General features: G+C 30.3%; 1 protein-coding gene across 13 annotated transcripts in view; it reads right to left on the reverse strand.

Moving 5' to 3' along the window:
* Nucleotides 1-9,091: 9,091 nt before the first annotated feature.
* The window catches only part of LOC143083782 (lamin-B2.L-like), a 68,089-nt gene continuing 57,649 nt past the window's right edge, over nt 9,092-19,531 (reverse strand). For 6 of the 13 annotated variants that reach the window (XM_076260112.1, XM_076260113.1, XM_076260110.1 and 3 more), the window contains 2 exons: nt 18,203-18,309; nt 9,092-12,034 (listed from right to left, as the gene is read on the reverse strand). In XM_076260112.1, the coding sequence (XP_076116227.1) occupies nt 11,879-12,034; nt 18,203-18,309 (263 nt within the window). In that variant the 3' untranslated portion in view covers nt 9,092-11,878. Of the gene's footprint in view, nt 12,035-14,558; nt 14,675-15,410; nt 15,462-18,202; nt 18,310-19,531 lie in introns of all 13 variants that reach the window. The other 7 variants (XM_076260114.1, XM_076260118.1, XM_076260121.1 and 4 more) reach the window with 5 other exon arrangements.

Here is a 19,531-nt window from a genome sequence, read left to right on the forward strand (position 1 = left end):
AATTATTGTCTCATGATTCAGTGCTGCACTAACTACAAGATGGCGTCGTAACAACGTTACCAAAAACGATTGAAAATGGATCCAAATGATACAAAACTCTTATTAGAAGAAACTAGTAAAACACGTTGGAGGCAAACATAGAACCAAAAACTTTGGAGGTACTGAATAAGATTTTAAATACTTTGCTATCAATGAACAGCAGAATAGCAAAAATCGAAACAGAGGTCGAAAAAATTGAAGATGTTAAACAACAGTTATCATCGGTTGTCCAACGTATGGATCAAGTTGAAAATAATATTGCCGATTTACAGCAACATAACAAAGAAATGGAAAACAGCTTTGAAGGCATGGGTCAAGTCGTTGAAAAAACACTGGAAAAATGTGAACTAAATAGAAATGATATTGAAAAGATTGAGGAAACCACAATGCAGGAAAAATCAATCATCAAGGAACTGCAGGAAACCGTCCTAGACTTGAAATGCCGTAGCATGAAAAACAATTTGGTATTTAACGGTCTAACGTATCATCCATCCGAGGACTGTGAGGCAAAGTTACAAAATTTCATTAATAGACAATTAGGAATCGAATACATGGTTACATTAGGAAATGTTCACAGATTCGGTAAATATGGTAGAAACGGAGCACGCCCAATTGTTGCAAGATTCGTTTATAGAAAGGAATTGGAACATGTGCTGAAACAAGCCTATCGTCTTAAAATTACAAACTTCGGTATCAACGAGCAATTACCTCCGGAGATAGAGATAAGGCGCCGAAAACTGTATCCGATATTTAAAAAGGAAAAAAGTTTAGGGAAACAAGCGAGGCTTGTTCGCGACAAACTATATATAAATGGTCAGTTGTTCAATCCCGAAAACATCAATATCAATCCAGCAAATAATGACAGAGAAATTATCAATCAACGAACTCCTAGTACGCCACAACATAGAGAAGCAGCAAACAGTCCACCCATACCACCACGATCAAAAAGAACCCGTACTGAATCGGATACTGCCGAAAAATCAAGATAGGACATTGGCAACGCTTTAGATAACAATACTGAGCGAATTGATAAACTTAAAATAACTCATCTTAATGTGTGTGGTATAAAATCAAAATTACTGAACCCTGATTTTCACACGCTTATTACAAAGTATGATATCCAAGTGTTTTCAAAAACTAAATTGGATAACCTTGATGTGCTGGAATTACCCAGAGAGTATGATTACTTTGCAAAAAACAGAAGGAAATTTAAAAACAAATCAGGAGGTATCCTTATTATTTTCAAAAAAAATCTCAAACAATATTTACGGTTTTTAAAGTCGGATTCTGTTTTGTTCAATGGAATCAATTTCAAACCAAATATCCTCCCTTGATCAACATACTCTATTTGGTTGTACTTATGTTCCACCTGAGTTCTCAAAATATTCATCTGATGAATCATTCATTGAAATTGAAGAAGAATTGTTAATATTTTCTCAAGGTATCAAAAATATTGTGATTGTAGGGGATTTCAATGCTAGAACTTCTTCTTTGAAGGATTATGTTGATGATGATATAAATTTACAAGAAATACTACAAATTGAAGAAGATATCATTAATGATAATACTTCGAGTTATTCTATACTAAAAGAAAATAATATTTTACAAAGATTTAATAAAGATACAGGACGTGTAAACAAATATGGAACAAAATTATTGGATTTTTGTAAAAGATGTAACCTATTTATAGCAAATGGTCGTCTTTTTTCAGACAATGGTATTGGCCATACAACATGTAAGGATGCTAGCATGGTAGACTATCTGTTACTTTCACCTAATAGTTTTAATATAACTACAGATTTTGAAATAATTGATTTTAACCCAATGTTTTCTGATGTTCATAATAGAGTCCATTTTACAATGAAAATAGATAACGATAATCATCAGAAAAACTTAACTTTTAATCAAAAGGTAGACCAACATGTTCGTTGGAGGTCAGATAAAACAAATGAATTTATTCAAGAAATAAATGATGATCCCAATAACTCATTGAATGAACTTAACATCATGTTGAATAAAATGAATGAAAACACACAGGTTAATGTCGATCAGATAAATAGTTTTATTGATAACCTTTGTAAATTCTTAGTAAATAGCGCCACTGACGCTTTTAGTGATAACAAAAATAATAGGTCTAAAAGGTCACCTAAATTAAATACAAAACCTTGGTTTAATAACGAGTGCAGAGAAAAAAGAAATGCATTTCATCGGGTTAAAAATACATATAAGCATAAAAAATCTGCAGAGATCAAACAACTTGCAAGCACCTCTTAGTGGAGTATCTGCTAAAGATTATAAGAAAACACTAAATCAAAATTTTGGTAAGTATCAAGAAAAATGTGCCGCTGAGCTTAGATCCCACTCGAAATCTGACATAAAAGCCTTTTGGAGGACTCTTAAAAAATATGCCGGTCAAACTAAACAGAACCCTCCAATTCCTATTGACACATTTTACGAATATTTTAAAAAATTGAATCAATATGAACCCGATGCAGCTGATGATGCTATTGATATTGATTTTAACTCTATTTGTGATGATGCTTTGTATGATTCAATTTTGAACGATGAGATTACGGAAGCTGAAATAACTGATGCAATAAAAAATTTAAAGAATAACAAATCACCAGGATTAGATAATATTTTAAATGAGTATATAAAACATTCAACTCCAGCATTGGTACATATTTACTGTAAAATATTTAACATTGTTTTAGAAACCGGAATAATCCCAGAGCACTGGACTATTGGTATAATACGACCAGTTTTTAAAAACAAAGGAGATACCATGGATCCTGATAACTTCAGAGCAATAACATTAATAAGCTGTTTAGGAAAAGTCTTTACATCAATAATTAATTCTAGGTTAACCTTTTTTGCAAATGAAATTTCCTTAATTTCATACAACCAAGCTGGATTTCGAAAAGGTCACTCTACAACCGATAATTTATTCGTATTGCATGCCTTAATATCACTCTATCAATCTTTTGGAAAAAAACTATTTTGTACGTTTGTTGATTTTCGAAAGGCATTCGACACTGTATGGAGAAGTGGTCTGTGGAAAAAACTACAAAACAGTGGTATAAAAGGGAAAATATTTACTGTTATTTTTAATATGTATAACAATATTAAATCATGTGTAAAATACAACAACCAACAGTCAGAATATTTTCCCTGTCTAACTGGTGTAAGACAGGGGGAAAATCTATCTCCCTTTCTCTTTTCTATTTTTTTAAATGACTTAGAAAAATTCTTTATTGATTTAGGTGGATGTCCCCTTGAGATAGTTAAAGAAAAATGTCAAAATGAGTTAAATTCAATTATGAAACTGTTTGCCATACTGTACGCTGATGATACCGTCATTCTTGCGGATTCAGCAGAAAGTATGCAAAATGCACTAAATATTTTTCAGAACTACTGTGAATTATGGAAACTTGAAGTTAATGTTACAAAAACAAAAAGTATGGTATTTAGTAAAGGCAAAGTGCGAAGGAAATTTGAATTTAAATTACAAGGCAAAAATATAGAATTAGTCGATACCTACTCATATCTTGGGCTCATATTTAAATGTAATGGTACTTTCAATGAGGCGAAGAAAAAATTGGTTAATCAAGCACAAAAAGCATTATACAGCTTGTACAAAAGTACTAGAAATCAAGCCATCCCATTGGATTTACAGCTTAAAATGTTTGATGCCATGGTAGAGCCTATTCTTTTATATGGGTGTGAGATTTGGGGATACGAAAACCTGAAAATTTTAGAACAAATTCACTTAAATGTTTGTAAACGTATTCTAAGAGTAAGATCTTCAACGCCTAACTATATGGTATATGGAGAATTAGGCAGATTTCCATTAGAAATAAAAGTCAAAATAAGAATGACATCATTTTGGAGAAGGATAATGCATGGTGACAAATTAAGTAGTAATATGTATAGATTATTATCAAGTTTAATGCAAAATAGTGGTCAATCATTCAAATGGCTGAACTTTATAGAATCAATATTTAATGATACAGGACTAGGATATGTGTTTGTCAATCAAGATAGTGCTGACTACAAACATCTGATAAAACAGGTTTTACAAGACCAATATATACAAAAATGGCATCAAGATGTCCAATTATCTTCCCGAGTTGTATTTTATTCTAGTTATAAAAACTGTTTTGGATTTGAAAATTATTTAATAAAAATACCGGAAAATGCAAGAATCTGGATGACAAAATTAAGAACGTCTAATATAAAAATTCCTATTGAAACTGGGCGTTGGCACAATATTCCGGCGGAGGACAGAAAATGTCACATATGTAAAGAAAGTGTAGGAGACGAATTTCACTATCTTTTTATATGCAAGTCTCCTTAACTGGTTACTTTTAGAGAACAACATATCCCTAGTTATTATACGAAGCATCCAAGTAAACAGAAATTATCTGTAATGTTATCTTACTGTAATGTCAATATATATAGACAGGTGGCATCTTTTATCAAAAAGCTGAATAACCTATTGTGATATGTATATTAATTTGTCTTATTTTTTTTATTTTTTTTATTGTTGTTTTTTTTTTTTTTAAATTATATTGTTTTTTATTTTGTTTTATCTATAATCAAATAGTGTATAATCAATACTGCAATCAATGCTACTTTTAAAACAAAAGGTGCTCTCTGTCACGTTCGTGTTGTACTTGTTCTAAGAACTTGGATGCTGATAAGTGTATAGTATTTTATAATTATAATTTTATTCTATTGTCATTAAACATTTACAATGTTTGTGTTAATACAAGTTTAAACAAACAACAAAATAAAAAAACATAACATTAACTAGATGTGTCACGAATGGCCCCGTCCCCAAAAGTTGAAAAATCTGCAATTTCAATAACACGTGTGGACACAAACATAATGGTAGTCTCACTTCAAAATCTGGAGGGGTATAGAATAAAAAATCTGTATAACTATGATTTTCAATAATTTATCAAAGTCCAAAGCCTGTAGTATCAGCAAAAATTAGCGAAGCGGAACAAAACTTAAACTTTATCTGTAACTCATCATGGTTAACCCACATATTAAAAATCAGCCTAATATCTGAAGGCGTTAAGAAAAATAGTCTGTATAACTGTGATTTTCAACAATTTCTCAAAGTCCAAAGTCTGTAATTTCGGCAAAAATTAGTGGAGCGGAACGAAACTTAAACTTGATCATGGTTAACTCACATACCAAAAATCAGCCCAATATCTGAAGGCGTTTAGAAAAAAACTCCGTATAATGGTTTGTTGCGGAATGACAGAATGACGGAATTACGGAATATCGGAATTACGGATTTCGGAATTTCGGACAAGGGTAAAACTATATGGCACCGACAACTTCGTTGCGGGGCCATAAAAATTTGCATACCAAATATCATTGACTTAACATTAGCTGTTTATCTTAAACTGATCTAATCACAAACTAATACATGTATACTAAGCAAAAGTTTCTAAGAGGATAGACCATGACTGAGGGAGGCAGGACAACATATTAACCATGGTAATGAGATGTGCTAATGCTTAACAACTGAATACCTACCCTAAATGGTCGATCCCTCTTGAAATGACCCAATCGCAAGCTAATACATGTTAACTTAGCAATATTTTCGAAGACAATAGACCATGACTAAGGGGGTGGAGCCAAATAATCTTCAATTGCTTATAGTTTAAGAAAAACAGACCAAAACACAAAAACTTAACACTGCATGAGCAATGAGCCTTCAAAATGAGGTCAAGGTAAAATAAAACCTGCTCAACTGACATATAGATCATAAAATATTTCTATAAACCAAATATAGTTGACCTATTTCATATAGTACTGTATAAGAAAAAACAAGAGTGCATATACGCTGAAATGTCTCGCCTTCTAAACTAATTATTGATTTTATGTTGATAGTTATAAATATAAAGCTTTATTACAACTGTCACATAAACTAAACATTAACCAAGAAACATTGAGCAATGAACCATAAAAATTAGGTCAAGGTCAGATGTCCAGCTAACAATTCTTCCATACAACAAATATAGTTGACCTATTCAGAGCTCCACATAAGAATTCACAAAATTGGGTTTTGTACCCAACATTTTTTATGTAATTGAGTGATAAAGTTTTTAAATTGTATTATCAATTCCAATTCACCCTTCAAGCAAATATCAAATTTGTTTTTTTCACCACCAAGCTCCTTAATGTATTGGGTTTTTTCATCAACAGGGTATTGAATATCTAGGCATGTATATCAAACCAAGATGTTATTAGTTAATCCATCTTAAATATGTATGTCATTGTGATAGCTGTTTTATTTTGTTTATATACTGATGAGCGGTTTTAACTGTTCGGCCAGTTTTGTATTTCTAACTATGTAGTAGATAAGGTTGAATAACGCAAACGATAGCAAATAAAAGCATGAACTCATGGTTTTGGCATAAAATTGGGGTTTCCTTAGAATGAGTTTTTGAACTCTGCGATGGGCAATTGCATTGGGTTTTTTATTAGTTCTATTGTGTGCAGCTTATCTGGTGCTCTGCCTATTGCTTATAATATAATTTAAGGAAAAAAAAGACCAAAACACAAAAACTTAACACTGAGTAATGAACCTTGAAAATTAGGTCAAGGTCAAATAAAACCTGCACGACTGACATATAGATCATAAAATATTTCCATACACCAAATATAGTTGACCTATTGCATATAGTATAAGGAAAAAAGACCAAAACTCAAAAACTTAACTTTGACCACTGAACCATGAAAATGAGGTTAAGGTTAGATGACACCTGCCAGCTAGAAATGTACACCTTACAATCATTCCATACACCAAATTTAGTAGACCTATTGCTACAGTATTAGAAAAACAGACCAAAACACAAAACTTAACTATAACCACTGAACCATGAAAATGAAGTCAAGGTCAGAAAACACCTTGCCAGTTGGACATGTTCACCTTTCAGTCCTTCCATACACCGAATATACTAGACCAATTGCTTATAGTATCTGAGATATGGACTTGATCACCAAAACTTAACCTTGTTCACTGTTGGCATCCATGAAATGAGGTCAAGTTCAAGTGAAAACTGTCTGACATACATGAGGACCTTGCAAGGTATCCAGATACCAAATACAGTTAACCTATTACTCATAATAAGAAAGAATTTAACATTACAAAAAATCTTAACTTTCTTTTCAAGTAGTCACTGAACCATGAAAATGAGGTCAAGTTCAATAGAAATGTGACAGATGGAAACTTTATAAAATGAGGCATACAAAGTTTGAAGCATCCAGGTCTTCCACCTTTTAAAATATAAAGCTTTTAAGAAGTTAGCTAGCGCTGCCACGTAGCCTCCAGATTCTATCCTTAAGTCGAGCTTTCTGCAACATAAGTCACAGGCTCGACAATAAACTACATAAAAATATCAAGTCAATAGCTTCATGCATGACTAAAGAAGCTGTTGAAAACTGATTACCGGTATTTGAGTGAATTTTCTGTGCCCAAAAGCTCCACAAAATAATCAGACTGGAAAAAAATCAAAATTGATCTGTCGTAACTTGTCATGATGAAACTATATACATGTACTAATTATCAAATTAAAATCTTCAAGAATGACAAAAATAAGGTTGGAAAACTGATTATTTTAATGAATTTTCGAAGTCAAAGGACCATAACTCTGAATAAAATCATCAGACTAGAACACATTTTTTTTTATACACGAGCCAAAACAAATAGTCAACCCACTCCATACATACTTCAGTGATTATCTTTTTATAATCAATAAAAATTTGTGGGAATATTTTTTTTAATTTATAGATCTGCCTCTGAAAACTATTTGAGTTATTCAATTAATTTTACAACTTAAAATAATTACCAAAAGGAAAATTTGTATACAGATATATACATGATATATATCATACAATATATCATTTATTAATATAAAAGTTATTATTGATTGTGCTTCATGCACTAAAAGAGGGATGAAAAATACCAGAGAGACAGTCAAACTCATAGATCGAAAAAACTCCCAAGGAGTCCTGACACAAATTCCAAAATCTCATCTATTAGCACATCCTTAATAACTTAAGTGTCAACTTTGCAAGAGCAACTTTATAGTTTAACTTTGTATAAAGTAGAGATGTCTGCATTGTGTGAAATTGAGTATTTGGCAATGACATTCTAAGATTTTTAGTTTTCAGCAGTTCATCTTATATATGAATTGCCTCTGTGTTACATTAAAACATGGTTATTACTGGTAACTCTGAAAGAATTATATTGACATGGGAACAAACTCAGAAATTAAAGTCTAGGTCAGTATGATGACTCTTCAGTTTGTCAATCTATTAGGCATAGGCATTACTAATATTATACCATCTATCTGTATCCATGGAAATGAATGAATCCCAAGTTTGTAAATGTTGTTCAGATGAGGACCATTGTATGCGTTTGCCTTCTATATATTGGCAGAAAAAAATTCTTTAAAATGCATTTTTTCTAATTGATGTTTTTTAAAATTTTTAATACTCTTAATTTCCTCGGTTATTGGAGCATCTCTTGAGAGCTGTGAGGGTACAGTGGAATCCATGTACACTCCCTTTCGAGGTAAATAAAGATGTATCACCATCATTGTATTTACAACAATATTTTCAAGGACAATCCCCACCCCAACACACAGGGAGTGCTTGGTCAACAGGAAGTTTGTTGGAAGAAGCCAAAGTACTATAAGAGAGAAACACAGGGACACTTGGTGGGAACAGACAAATGGAAGAGATATCAGTAGATTGATCTCCAGGACAAAAAGTAAGGAACAACTTAGGCCAACTTGGGTTTAAACTCTGGTCTGGGTATCAGAATACCAGACAATTGTGTGGGATGGTGAAAATCATCCTTCTGATGTTTTGACCAATGCAAATTGAGTATCAAAATTTTAAATGTGCTTTTCATTCTGCAAAACATATAAAGTCACAATATTTGAAACCATTGCCAAAATTTCACAATATTTATTTACTTATACTCACACATGCAAACTTTTTCAAATATAAAACAAAAACAAACTGACCAAATCATTGTATTTATTATATATGAAAAATAGTAATTAAATAATTTTCAGCAAGTTCTATTTGAAATATTTTGATCTAACATATAATACGTCAACACTGTAAGTGTTCATCATAAGAAAATACTTTTCAAATTAAAAAAAATATAAAAGCAAAATACTAATTAACACTACCTTCTTAAGCATGAAATTATTTAGCTTTATTCAAAAAGAAGAAAAAGAAAAAACACAAATGTCAGGCATAGATATAATGTTTCTTAAACAATAGAGTATAGTCTGCAAATATAAATATCTGCAAATTAAAATTTAAAACTGTAAGCTCCGAGGAGCATGCAATGCTCACTTACATTCATAAACAACACTGGAATGTGTTCTCCCTAAATTTCCAGAAGGTATCATACATAGGCAGAGGAAGAGGTAACATGAAGTGAAAATCCCCATTCTTATAACACAGAGTACAGACCTCAATGTTTATGTCAACACTTTCAAAGTTGTCTGGTTTAGAAATCAAAGAAGTCAATTGTTTACAAAAATGAGGCAACCATTACCAATAAAGTGATAAGTTATATAAGTCTGGAACGTGATGGAACATTTTGGTCAGGTCTTTTTATAATTTAAAATGCATAAGATTCCTTATATGTCCCACTTTCTCCTTACATAAAATCAAGAATATCACCAAGCATAATGCAATGATACCCAATTTACAGGAAATTTTCTTCACAGTTCCCATAATTTAAAAAAAATTAATTAACGTATAACTTCAAACTTAAAAAAGATTTGATTACATAGATCATGCATGACCCTGTGTTTAATGATTCTTAGGACATTATAAACATAAAGACAAAAAGACAAAAGACTGAGCAGAAAAAGTTTTTATGTCTGCATATGAAATGTAATTGATAAAATCACTTACAAAATATAAACAAGGCAAACACAAAAAAATGATTTATTCTTGGAACAAATATATTGTGTGTATTCAATTAAATAATATATCATAAATACTAAAGTTGCACTTTATAAATGATATTTATGCATAAATTCTTTACAGATTAAATACAATATGAATAATACATTGGTTTAAATATATTCTGTTTCATGAGCACTAAACTACAAACAGTTCTAACAAATTATGTGTATATCACAGTCTTACATTAATCACAGAAATTTGATTCTACATGTATTATGTTAACAAATCAATCATGTACAATGAAAAGTATAATGGCTATCATATTATTATACAATGACACATTTTACAATCCTGTTAATAATACCTACACACTATTTCTTTAAAACAATTAAAATACATTGACTTTCTAACATTTATTTCTCACATAAGATAAACTTTCTGTACAGACAGTAGACACTTTCCTTATCAATTCATGTTTTTGTTTATCATGGTTGTTCGGGGGACAGGAGAGAGACAACAACTCCATACACAATCAAAACAAAACTACATGTAGAGGTTTATCAGTAATTCACAATAATATACATTTCCTAGGGATTTTGTATCTGAAAATGTCTCCATAGAAAAGCAATGAAACATTCTATAGTGATGACAAATTAATATACTATGTTATATAAACAATTAACTACATAAAAGTAAACAATTAAATGCAGAAATCAGCAGGTTTTCTTCTATTAAGTACAAGACCATATAAAAATAACAGTTCTACATTTGGCACATTTAGAATAGGCTTAGCAAGTCAAACATGTATTTAATGTTAACTGTTGTAAAGGTTTTTTATTAGGACAACATTACAACAATCTTTCATTTCATTCATTAAAATAAATATATTAAAGGTTGATAATCAGCCAAGATTTAGCCAAGGTGAAAAAAAAGACTTTCCCTTCCCATACCACCAAAGAAATATTCTGATTGAATCAGAAAACAAACAGAAATGTGTTTACAAAATATACCCTGTATGAACCCTGTAAATAAACGAATATTTCTTTACAAAAGAAAAACTTTTAAATTATATTAGAAGGGATATGTTTTACCTCTGTGTTAAAAATAATATTAAAATAGTTTATCTTAAAATATAAGTTTAAGCATAAATATATAGACCAGTTATATCCTGGAATGATTATATATACTGTAAAAAGTTTTGTTCAATGTAAAATCACTGTCTGCACTACACACATGTCTACAGTTAAATGTTTAAAACAAATGCCTATTCCAAATCGTTTACTCATTTTTTCCAGAATCATCACATTTAAAGACACAAAAAGGATTAATTCCTGAAAGCTATTAAAAGTAAGCATTTAAGCTTCTGTTTTGCCTTAAAAAAATCTTTGGCATAGGAAAATTTCTCATAAACATATAAATGCATTATTTTAATTTCATTGATTTAGCCACCCAGTGTATCATATACATAAAAGTAATCCCTGAATTCTTTAGCAGCATTCTTCCTTTAATAATTATTTGATAATTACCTGATAAGGTATATCTTAAAGGGCTTCATAATTAAACCACAGACTTTCCAAAATTGTTAAGGGGTAAATTATAATATGGTCTACATAATACTCATGTATGTAAATGTATATTACTAATTACAAGTGCATGTTCAGTATTGTAATACATTCATATGGTAATATCAGTTAGACATGTGAAGAAATCAGTTTTACATTTCTATAATAAATCCTCTCTAAATTATGTTGCTGTTTAAGCCTTACTCAATCAGGTGAAATTAATAAGGTAATAACCATGGAATGAGATTAATAGTCAACAGTATACTGCAATAAACTTATATCCTAGCGCACTAAAGCATCTTCTCCTCAGTCCAGTCCTACCATGTTGAAAATAATGGTGGTCTTGGCATAGGTGGCAAGAAGTCTACATTGTGTTGAGACGCGAGTTGTTGAAGTCCATTGTTGAACTTGTTATGTGGAGTCATGAAAGGATTCGGTGGTGTTGAAGTTCTTTCATTCTGTTCATCTTCCTGCTGAAATTAAATAAAAACTTAACATTAGAAACATACATCAAGTTCTAGACATAACTCAAATAATAACATACCTTATATAATTTAAAAGAATTAAGTAAAGAAATATATCTTTCTTTTTAGGGAACAGTTCTTTTAATGAACCTTGTTTTGTTTTTTTGAAGATCTCAATATATTGTATTTATATGATAATGTTCAAAAAAAATTTGTAGAAAAAACAAGACCCAAACAATTGTTGTATCAATATAGGTGTATTCTATAGTGTATATTGTATTCTACAATTCAGAAACATCAATATTAGATTTTACTATGAGAGAATTAATTTTTTTTTATAGAAGAAAAGAAAACTTGTCAAACTATGAAACATATCCCAAGTCAGGAGCCTGTAATTCATTGGTTGTCCACGGTTGCAGTGTGCCATATTTGTTTAATAATCAAACAGGCCATTTGTTTTATATTTTGAATCTGTTTCAGTTTGTTATGTCTTTTAAGAATCCAGGTATTGGATGTTGCTCATTGTTAAAGGCCCAATATTTTGTCTCCTGTAGATGGTAGTCTCATTGGTAAATATATCAATTATGTTTTAACATTGTAACAACCTTCAGTGAAATGACAATCTCAAACATATTACTTTTAACTGATGACATGGAACTTTGGTAGAACCAATAATTAAACAACTAGAAATTTCAATTTACCCATTTTGTTCATATAGCTTATAAAACTCTTAGTAAGAACACATGTTACTATAAAAACAAATTGGGGTATAGAAACTGCTTTAACCATCATCTATTTGTGATGTATGAAAACAATAATATTAAATTACAGATGCATTTTAACAGTTATATTGGTTGGTTAATGTATTTTAATATGTTAGACCTGCACACATTAGCATTGATTTATATGCTATAATTTGGCTGGAAAATCTGCACACAGTGTAATGTCAATGGTATCATCCATATTTATTATTGGAACCTGAACGATTTTTAAGTCTTATATGCAGGCTTAAGCAAAAAAGTAAAATTACAATACAATGTAGCAGATAAACAAAGATAGAAATATGTCACAACAAGATATATATATATATATATATCACATGCAACTCTCTAAACAGCAATTTGAGGGACTTTGCTTATTTTTTGGTGGATACCAGTGGTAATTTGAACATAAAAGTATTCTGAAAATCAGAAATGTATTTTATGTGTATCTTAACAAAAGAATAGTCAGTTTTTTTTTTTTTATTACAAATGCATTATATGAATTTTGGTTAATTTTGGTATATCTTATGTATAACTTATCTCTATCAACGAGTGGCCATTATTTTGTAAATCTTATTGATCAGATAATTTTGATAACAAGTGTCACAATTTTTTACAAAATATTTCTTGAAATTCTTAGAGTCTAACCACAATTATTAGAATTACTGGAGAACTTTGCTATTGTTAATACTGCGCTAGTTTTAGTGTTGAATGATGTCTGCTATACTTGATATTACAGATGTACAAAACTTTGAGAGAAATTCATATCTGTATTTGTATTTGCTCAGTTAATGAAGACTTGATTTATCCTAAAAATCTTTAAACTCAGTTTTATCATTGTGAAAATGTCACTTCAAACTGTAACAGTCTTTCATAAAAAACACATGAATATCACCAAACGATGAAACATTAGTACAATGGTCACATAATAAGAAATTTAAACACACAACAAAAACTTAACACAAACCAACCAAAATAGTTTAAAGTAATTGTTTGCATGAATAAAATTTAGGACTTTTTTCAAGGATGTTCTTCTGAAAAATATATCTGTAACAACTTTTCTTCATTATTCTTAATCAAATACAGAAATTTTGGAAGACTCAGAAAGAATCTCCAAAATATGTTTTATCAATTTTTACACAGTTACAAATATATTTCATTTTATTTTAATGAATCATCAAAATCTGAAATAGAAAATAAACCCTAAAATAAAAATCTTATCAGGAAATCCCTGATGTTGTTTATTTAAATAAATGATCAATTACCTTTTGGACCATTATTTATACAGGTACACAAAATAAAACTTACTTAGGCCCATCTTCAGAATTAGCAAATAGCATTGGTAAGACATCATCTCAAAAGTCGACTTATAAATAAAAGTATTTCTCTATAAAAATAACTTACATAAAAATCTAGTTACTACTAGGTTTTCATTAGAATCTGATAAATATTAGTATAAAGGAACATGTAAGTACATCTTGGTTTAACTTTGAAAAAAACTGCACCCATTAAATAAAACAAAGTTAAAAGGCATTTTAATTCTGTGTTTTGTCTGTTATTAAGAATGACATTCCATATTCATCTTTAAATTCTGATACAATTTTACAATATGAGACCATGGTTAAAAAAAGTTCATGGTAATGTATAGATTGCAGTAAAAAATACCTATTCATGAGAGTTGATTATTTTACAAATAATTCCACTTTTGAGATGATCTCTAATCTGTTATTAGGAAAAGAAAAAATGAATCAGTGTTGCTGTGTAAAACACACCTAAATTATGAACTGAAACGCACGAGAGAAGTCAATCGGTTGTCATAAGCTTGGGCAAACTCTTGTTGCAGAGGAGAATGAAAAGGCGATGGTTGTCCAATACGTATTGAGCCAGCCTAAAAATAGAGTTGTGTCAAAACTGATTAACATTTAAACATATAAAAATACCATGTGCATGGACATTAGTGAAAAGAAACACATCCCTTGTACTACAATGAAAATGAGATTTCCAGAAATTAAAAAAAAAATGTAGTTAAAGTTCAACTATGTATCAATAAGAAACCAATTTGTAATAATTACTGATATTTTCAAAATAATGTGGGAACATGACTTTTTTTAATAGTTGTATTCTTCAATAATTAAAATTTTAACGTTCATTTCTTGAAATCTCAGTTTCATTCTAAATACAAGATTTAATAAACTCAAACAATAAATAATTAAAACAACAGAATTATAATGTATAAGCTCCACACATTATTTGAAAAATAAACATCTATATAAACCTCTATTCCAACACCAGAGTTATCTAGCAAACACAAAATACTAATAATAAACATTATTCTGTGAAACTAAGGAGCAAAGTATTATTTGTGTATTTATTGAATGCTTGCTGATCAAATAATTATCAAATTGAGAAAAGACCAAAATATTCCTAAATCATCCAAAAACACAATAATTCATGTTCAGTAATTCTACCTGAACTTCTCAAAAATATTTTCATAATTTTAAAGAAAGATCTCCATTTAGTCACATGAATTTCTATGAGTTATCCCCCTTTGAATAGGTATCTAAAACTGACCAACACCGATTGGAATAAAGGATTACATACAACCAAACAGTGAAAACCTTTACATTTAATCAGTGTTCTGGTGTGGTAAGGAGATAATTCAGGAAGCTAGATTTCTGAAATATCCAAAATAAAAATAATACGTTATATTTAGAAGTTTTTCACATTTTGCTTTCTTATTTTGTTGTTGTTGATAAATGAATGACTTTAAAATCACGGAGTCTTTCAAAAAAGAATATTTGACAAAGTCACGTTCTTGTGCATGTGCCAAGTCAGGGTTTTTATTGTTTTCTGATTACTGATAATCAACAAAAAGTTGTATCTGAGTCTTTTCTTACTGTCACATCTTCATAAGACCTAAAAATTCATACTTAACAATATCCTCTCAAGGTACATTGAACAATATAACCATTATATGTTTCTTAAACAAAAATTAATAAATATGAAACACTCAAACACTATTAAAAATCACTTCAAAATGACTAAATTGCTAGAATTTTCATTTCCATCAACATGTCTATATCTAGTGAATATAATTATCCAAAATTTGTGCAGTATGCAACTTTTCATATGTGCTACAGTCACCTATATAAATTATGTGCTGGGATTAATAGATATAAGATGAGACTATCTGACATCTTATTGAATTTCTGGTAGGTGTAGAACAAAGGATGTTTGGAAGGATTTTTTTTTAATCTTACAAAAAAAACCCACATAACATGAGAATGTATTGTGATGAATATAAGGTAAAGTTGTAGAAGTTGATCAGTTTGAGCTGAGCAATATTCATTTCAAATCAATAAAGATCTTGGCACTGGTCTTGACAAGTGAGCAACAAAATTAGATTTGCATATAACAATAAGGAATGTGGTATTATTGCCAATGAGTCAGCTATCAACCAGTCTAAATGAAGTGGATGTAAGCTATGATTTTGCACTTTCCTGGGAGCCAATGTTTATGGTTATCTAGAAAAGTTACATTATAGGAAATTTGATGTTTTTATGTTTCATATTTCAGGGTGCCTATTAATGAAATTTGCAAGTGATTAATGTATTATGAAAATAGAAATTACACAAAATAAATTTGTTATCAATCCACAAACAAACAGACACACACACATACAGTAGAAAATAATAATGTGCATCTTGAAGATAAGTGATTAAGAAAGGTTACAACAAATCAACCTTTTATGATTTTGAAGTTGATACAGATTATAAGTAGAAGTTTGTTGAGGGAACCTAATACATCCATATCCAGAGAAAATTCAGTTACATTATCCAGATATATTGTTAATTGATAGCAGGGGACGAAAATTAGTGCTGATCCAGGGGTCTGAATCCAGTAGAATTTGCTTTAGACCAATGAGATTTGTCAGCTACAGTAGTTGTCCGATGAATGATAATATTAGAAAATAACTATATATTTTGGTGGAGAATTCCAGAACTCTCAATTTGTTTCTTGGTACTTGCTCATGAACAATCAGAACAGTACAAAACTATCTACAGGAATAAAGGAAAGAAAAGCACCCGAGGAATCAAAGGCAGGGAAAATTATTCAAACTTTAAGGACCAGTAGATTTGGAGCAAGACCAGTAGACTTTTCAGTCCACTGGTCCGGCTGGCCAGGTCACAAAAAAATTGGACCCCTGATTGATAGATATTGAATTTAAACAAGGGAAACCAACACCTGCAATGATAATCGTGCAGTTTGGTTATAGTGGGTGGATACCAAAAGGTATTCACAGTTGTCTTTCATTAGATAAGTAAAATAAAATAATAATAAAATTCAGGACTTCTCATTTTAGCTTGTTGGCGAAACATTTTGACCAGAATGAACTTTTACTGTGCAGAAATTGATGGGTGTTGTTGTCTTTATTATTGTTTTATTGATAGATATCGTTAAAAGCATTTAATTTCTATGCAAAATTTTGTATTCTTTTATTTTGATTTTAAAAAAAATGTTTTTAATAGAAGGGTTTCACATGTATCACTAAGGACTGTTTTATGCTATACAACAACAGCAAGAAGTGTACATGTTATCTTATTTTGAACATAAAATTTGTTCCAACTAAATTTGTCAAGAATCAGCCTTAAAATTTTCTTTTTAAAGCTTAAAAATGTACAAATAATGTCTGACATGCAAAACAATTCTTCTCAGGTTAAATGAAGTGTTTTTTTATGCAGGAGGAATTATTTATATATTGAATTTTTTCTTAACTGCTAGATATATTAAATTAATTTGTTGAAATCTTTTCATGATAAAGAATAAGTGGAAACCAGGCAGTGCAAAAGAATGAAATGTCCATGCAGTAGTTCACTGATCATAAAATAATATAGTCAGTTATAAATAGAAAGATAGAAAAGAGAACACATTATGCTTAATCTACTTAAAAAGTTTTTAATCTCCTCTGTTATCAGATATTTGAAGAAAAATATTCCGATAGTTATGAGAATTTTTTTTTACATCAGATAGTTTAATACTGAGTTTTTGTAAAAATCAAAATTGATGTTTTCAATCTTCTTGTTTCAAAATATTAATGAAATTGAATCTAGCGTTTATGACGATTATGAAAAAAGTATTTGCATTCAAAATCTGGAATAGACTTATCATGCTTAGTATTTGTCTTTTAGAATTTCTAAAGAGCACTATAGTCTACTGAAGCACTGAATTAACTTTCATGCTGAAATTACCTCCCTTTAAAACAAAATCTAATTATACAAGCCATTGCAAATAAATTTACAGATAAAAACAAAATCCAAATGTTGTGTTTCATGTTAGTTTAACATGTTAAATATTGTTTTAATTTTCAGGTTACTATGATCATCTTGTAAATGTTTAAGCAGCATGCAAGACTTACACTTTTATTTGTAATAGTACCATTCCCTCGTATATTATGTGTAGGACTATATTTTCTAAGTGAAGCACTTCCCATTCTTTGTGCTGAAGCACCTGCATAGGGTGCACCTGAAATAAAATAAGAAATATGATAACAGTTTTTTTTTTTAATTTTATTCACCAAAGCCATTTGTTAATACATTTGTATTTTAAAACTTACAAATTTAAATGAATACTTATATAAGGTTTTCTCACAAGGTAACTTTTAAAAATGACATACTATGCTTTCTCAAAAGGTAATATAAATAACATACTATGCTGACTCACAAGGTAATTTAAATGACATTCTATGCTGGCTTAGAAGGTAATTTAAATTACATACTATGCTGGCTCACAAGGTAACGTAAATGACTTACTATGTTGGCTTGCAAGGTAACTTAAATGACATACTATTCTGGCTTGAAACTTAAAAGACATACTTTGCTGGCTTGCAAGGTAACTTAAATAACATATTATGCTGGCTTGCAAGGTAGTTTAAATGACATATTATGCTGGTTTGCAAGGTAACTTAAATAACATACTATGCTGGCTTGCAAGGTAACTTAAATGACATACTTTGCTGGCTTGCAAGGTAACTTAAATGACATACTATGCTGGCTTGCAAGGTAACTTAACTAACATACTATGCTGGCTTGCAAGGTAACTTAAATAACATACTATGCTGGTTTGCAAGGTAATTTAAATGATATACTATGCTGGCTTACAAGGTAACTTAAATGACATACTATGCTGGCTCACAAGGTAATTTTAATGACACACTATGCTGGTTTGCAAGGTAACTTAAATGACAAACAGATCCTGCATGTCTAACCCCGTCTCAATCTGTATGTATGTGACAGTCCCAATTCAGGAGATTGTAATTCAGTGGTTGTCGTTTGTTGATGTGTAACATATTTGTTTATCAACATAAATGAGGCAGTTAGTTTTCTTGTTTGAATTGCTTTACATTAGTCATTTCTTAGTCTTTTTATAACTGGCTATGTGGTATGGGCTATGCTCATTGTTGAAGGCCATACAGTGACCTATATCTGTTAGTTTCTGTGTCATTAATGGTCTATTGTGAAAAGGTTGTCCTATTGGCAATGATACCACATCTTTTTTTTATATCTGCTTGCTTAAAAGATTTTTTTTTTAGTTTTGAAGTTTGTGACCTAAACTGCTAAACATAGCTGTTTATTACCGGGAATAGGGTCAGGTCTAGTTGTTTGTGACCTAGACTGTCTGTTAACACACTTGTACATTACCTGGAATAGGATCAGGTCTAGTTGTTTGTGACCTACCTAGACTGTCT

Source organism: Mytilus galloprovincialis, chromosome 7, assembly GCF_965363235.1.
Source record: "Mytilus galloprovincialis chromosome 7, xbMytGall1.hap1.1, whole genome shotgun sequence".
NCBI lineage: Eukaryota > Metazoa > Mollusca > Bivalvia > Mytilida > Mytilidae > Mytilus > Mytilus galloprovincialis.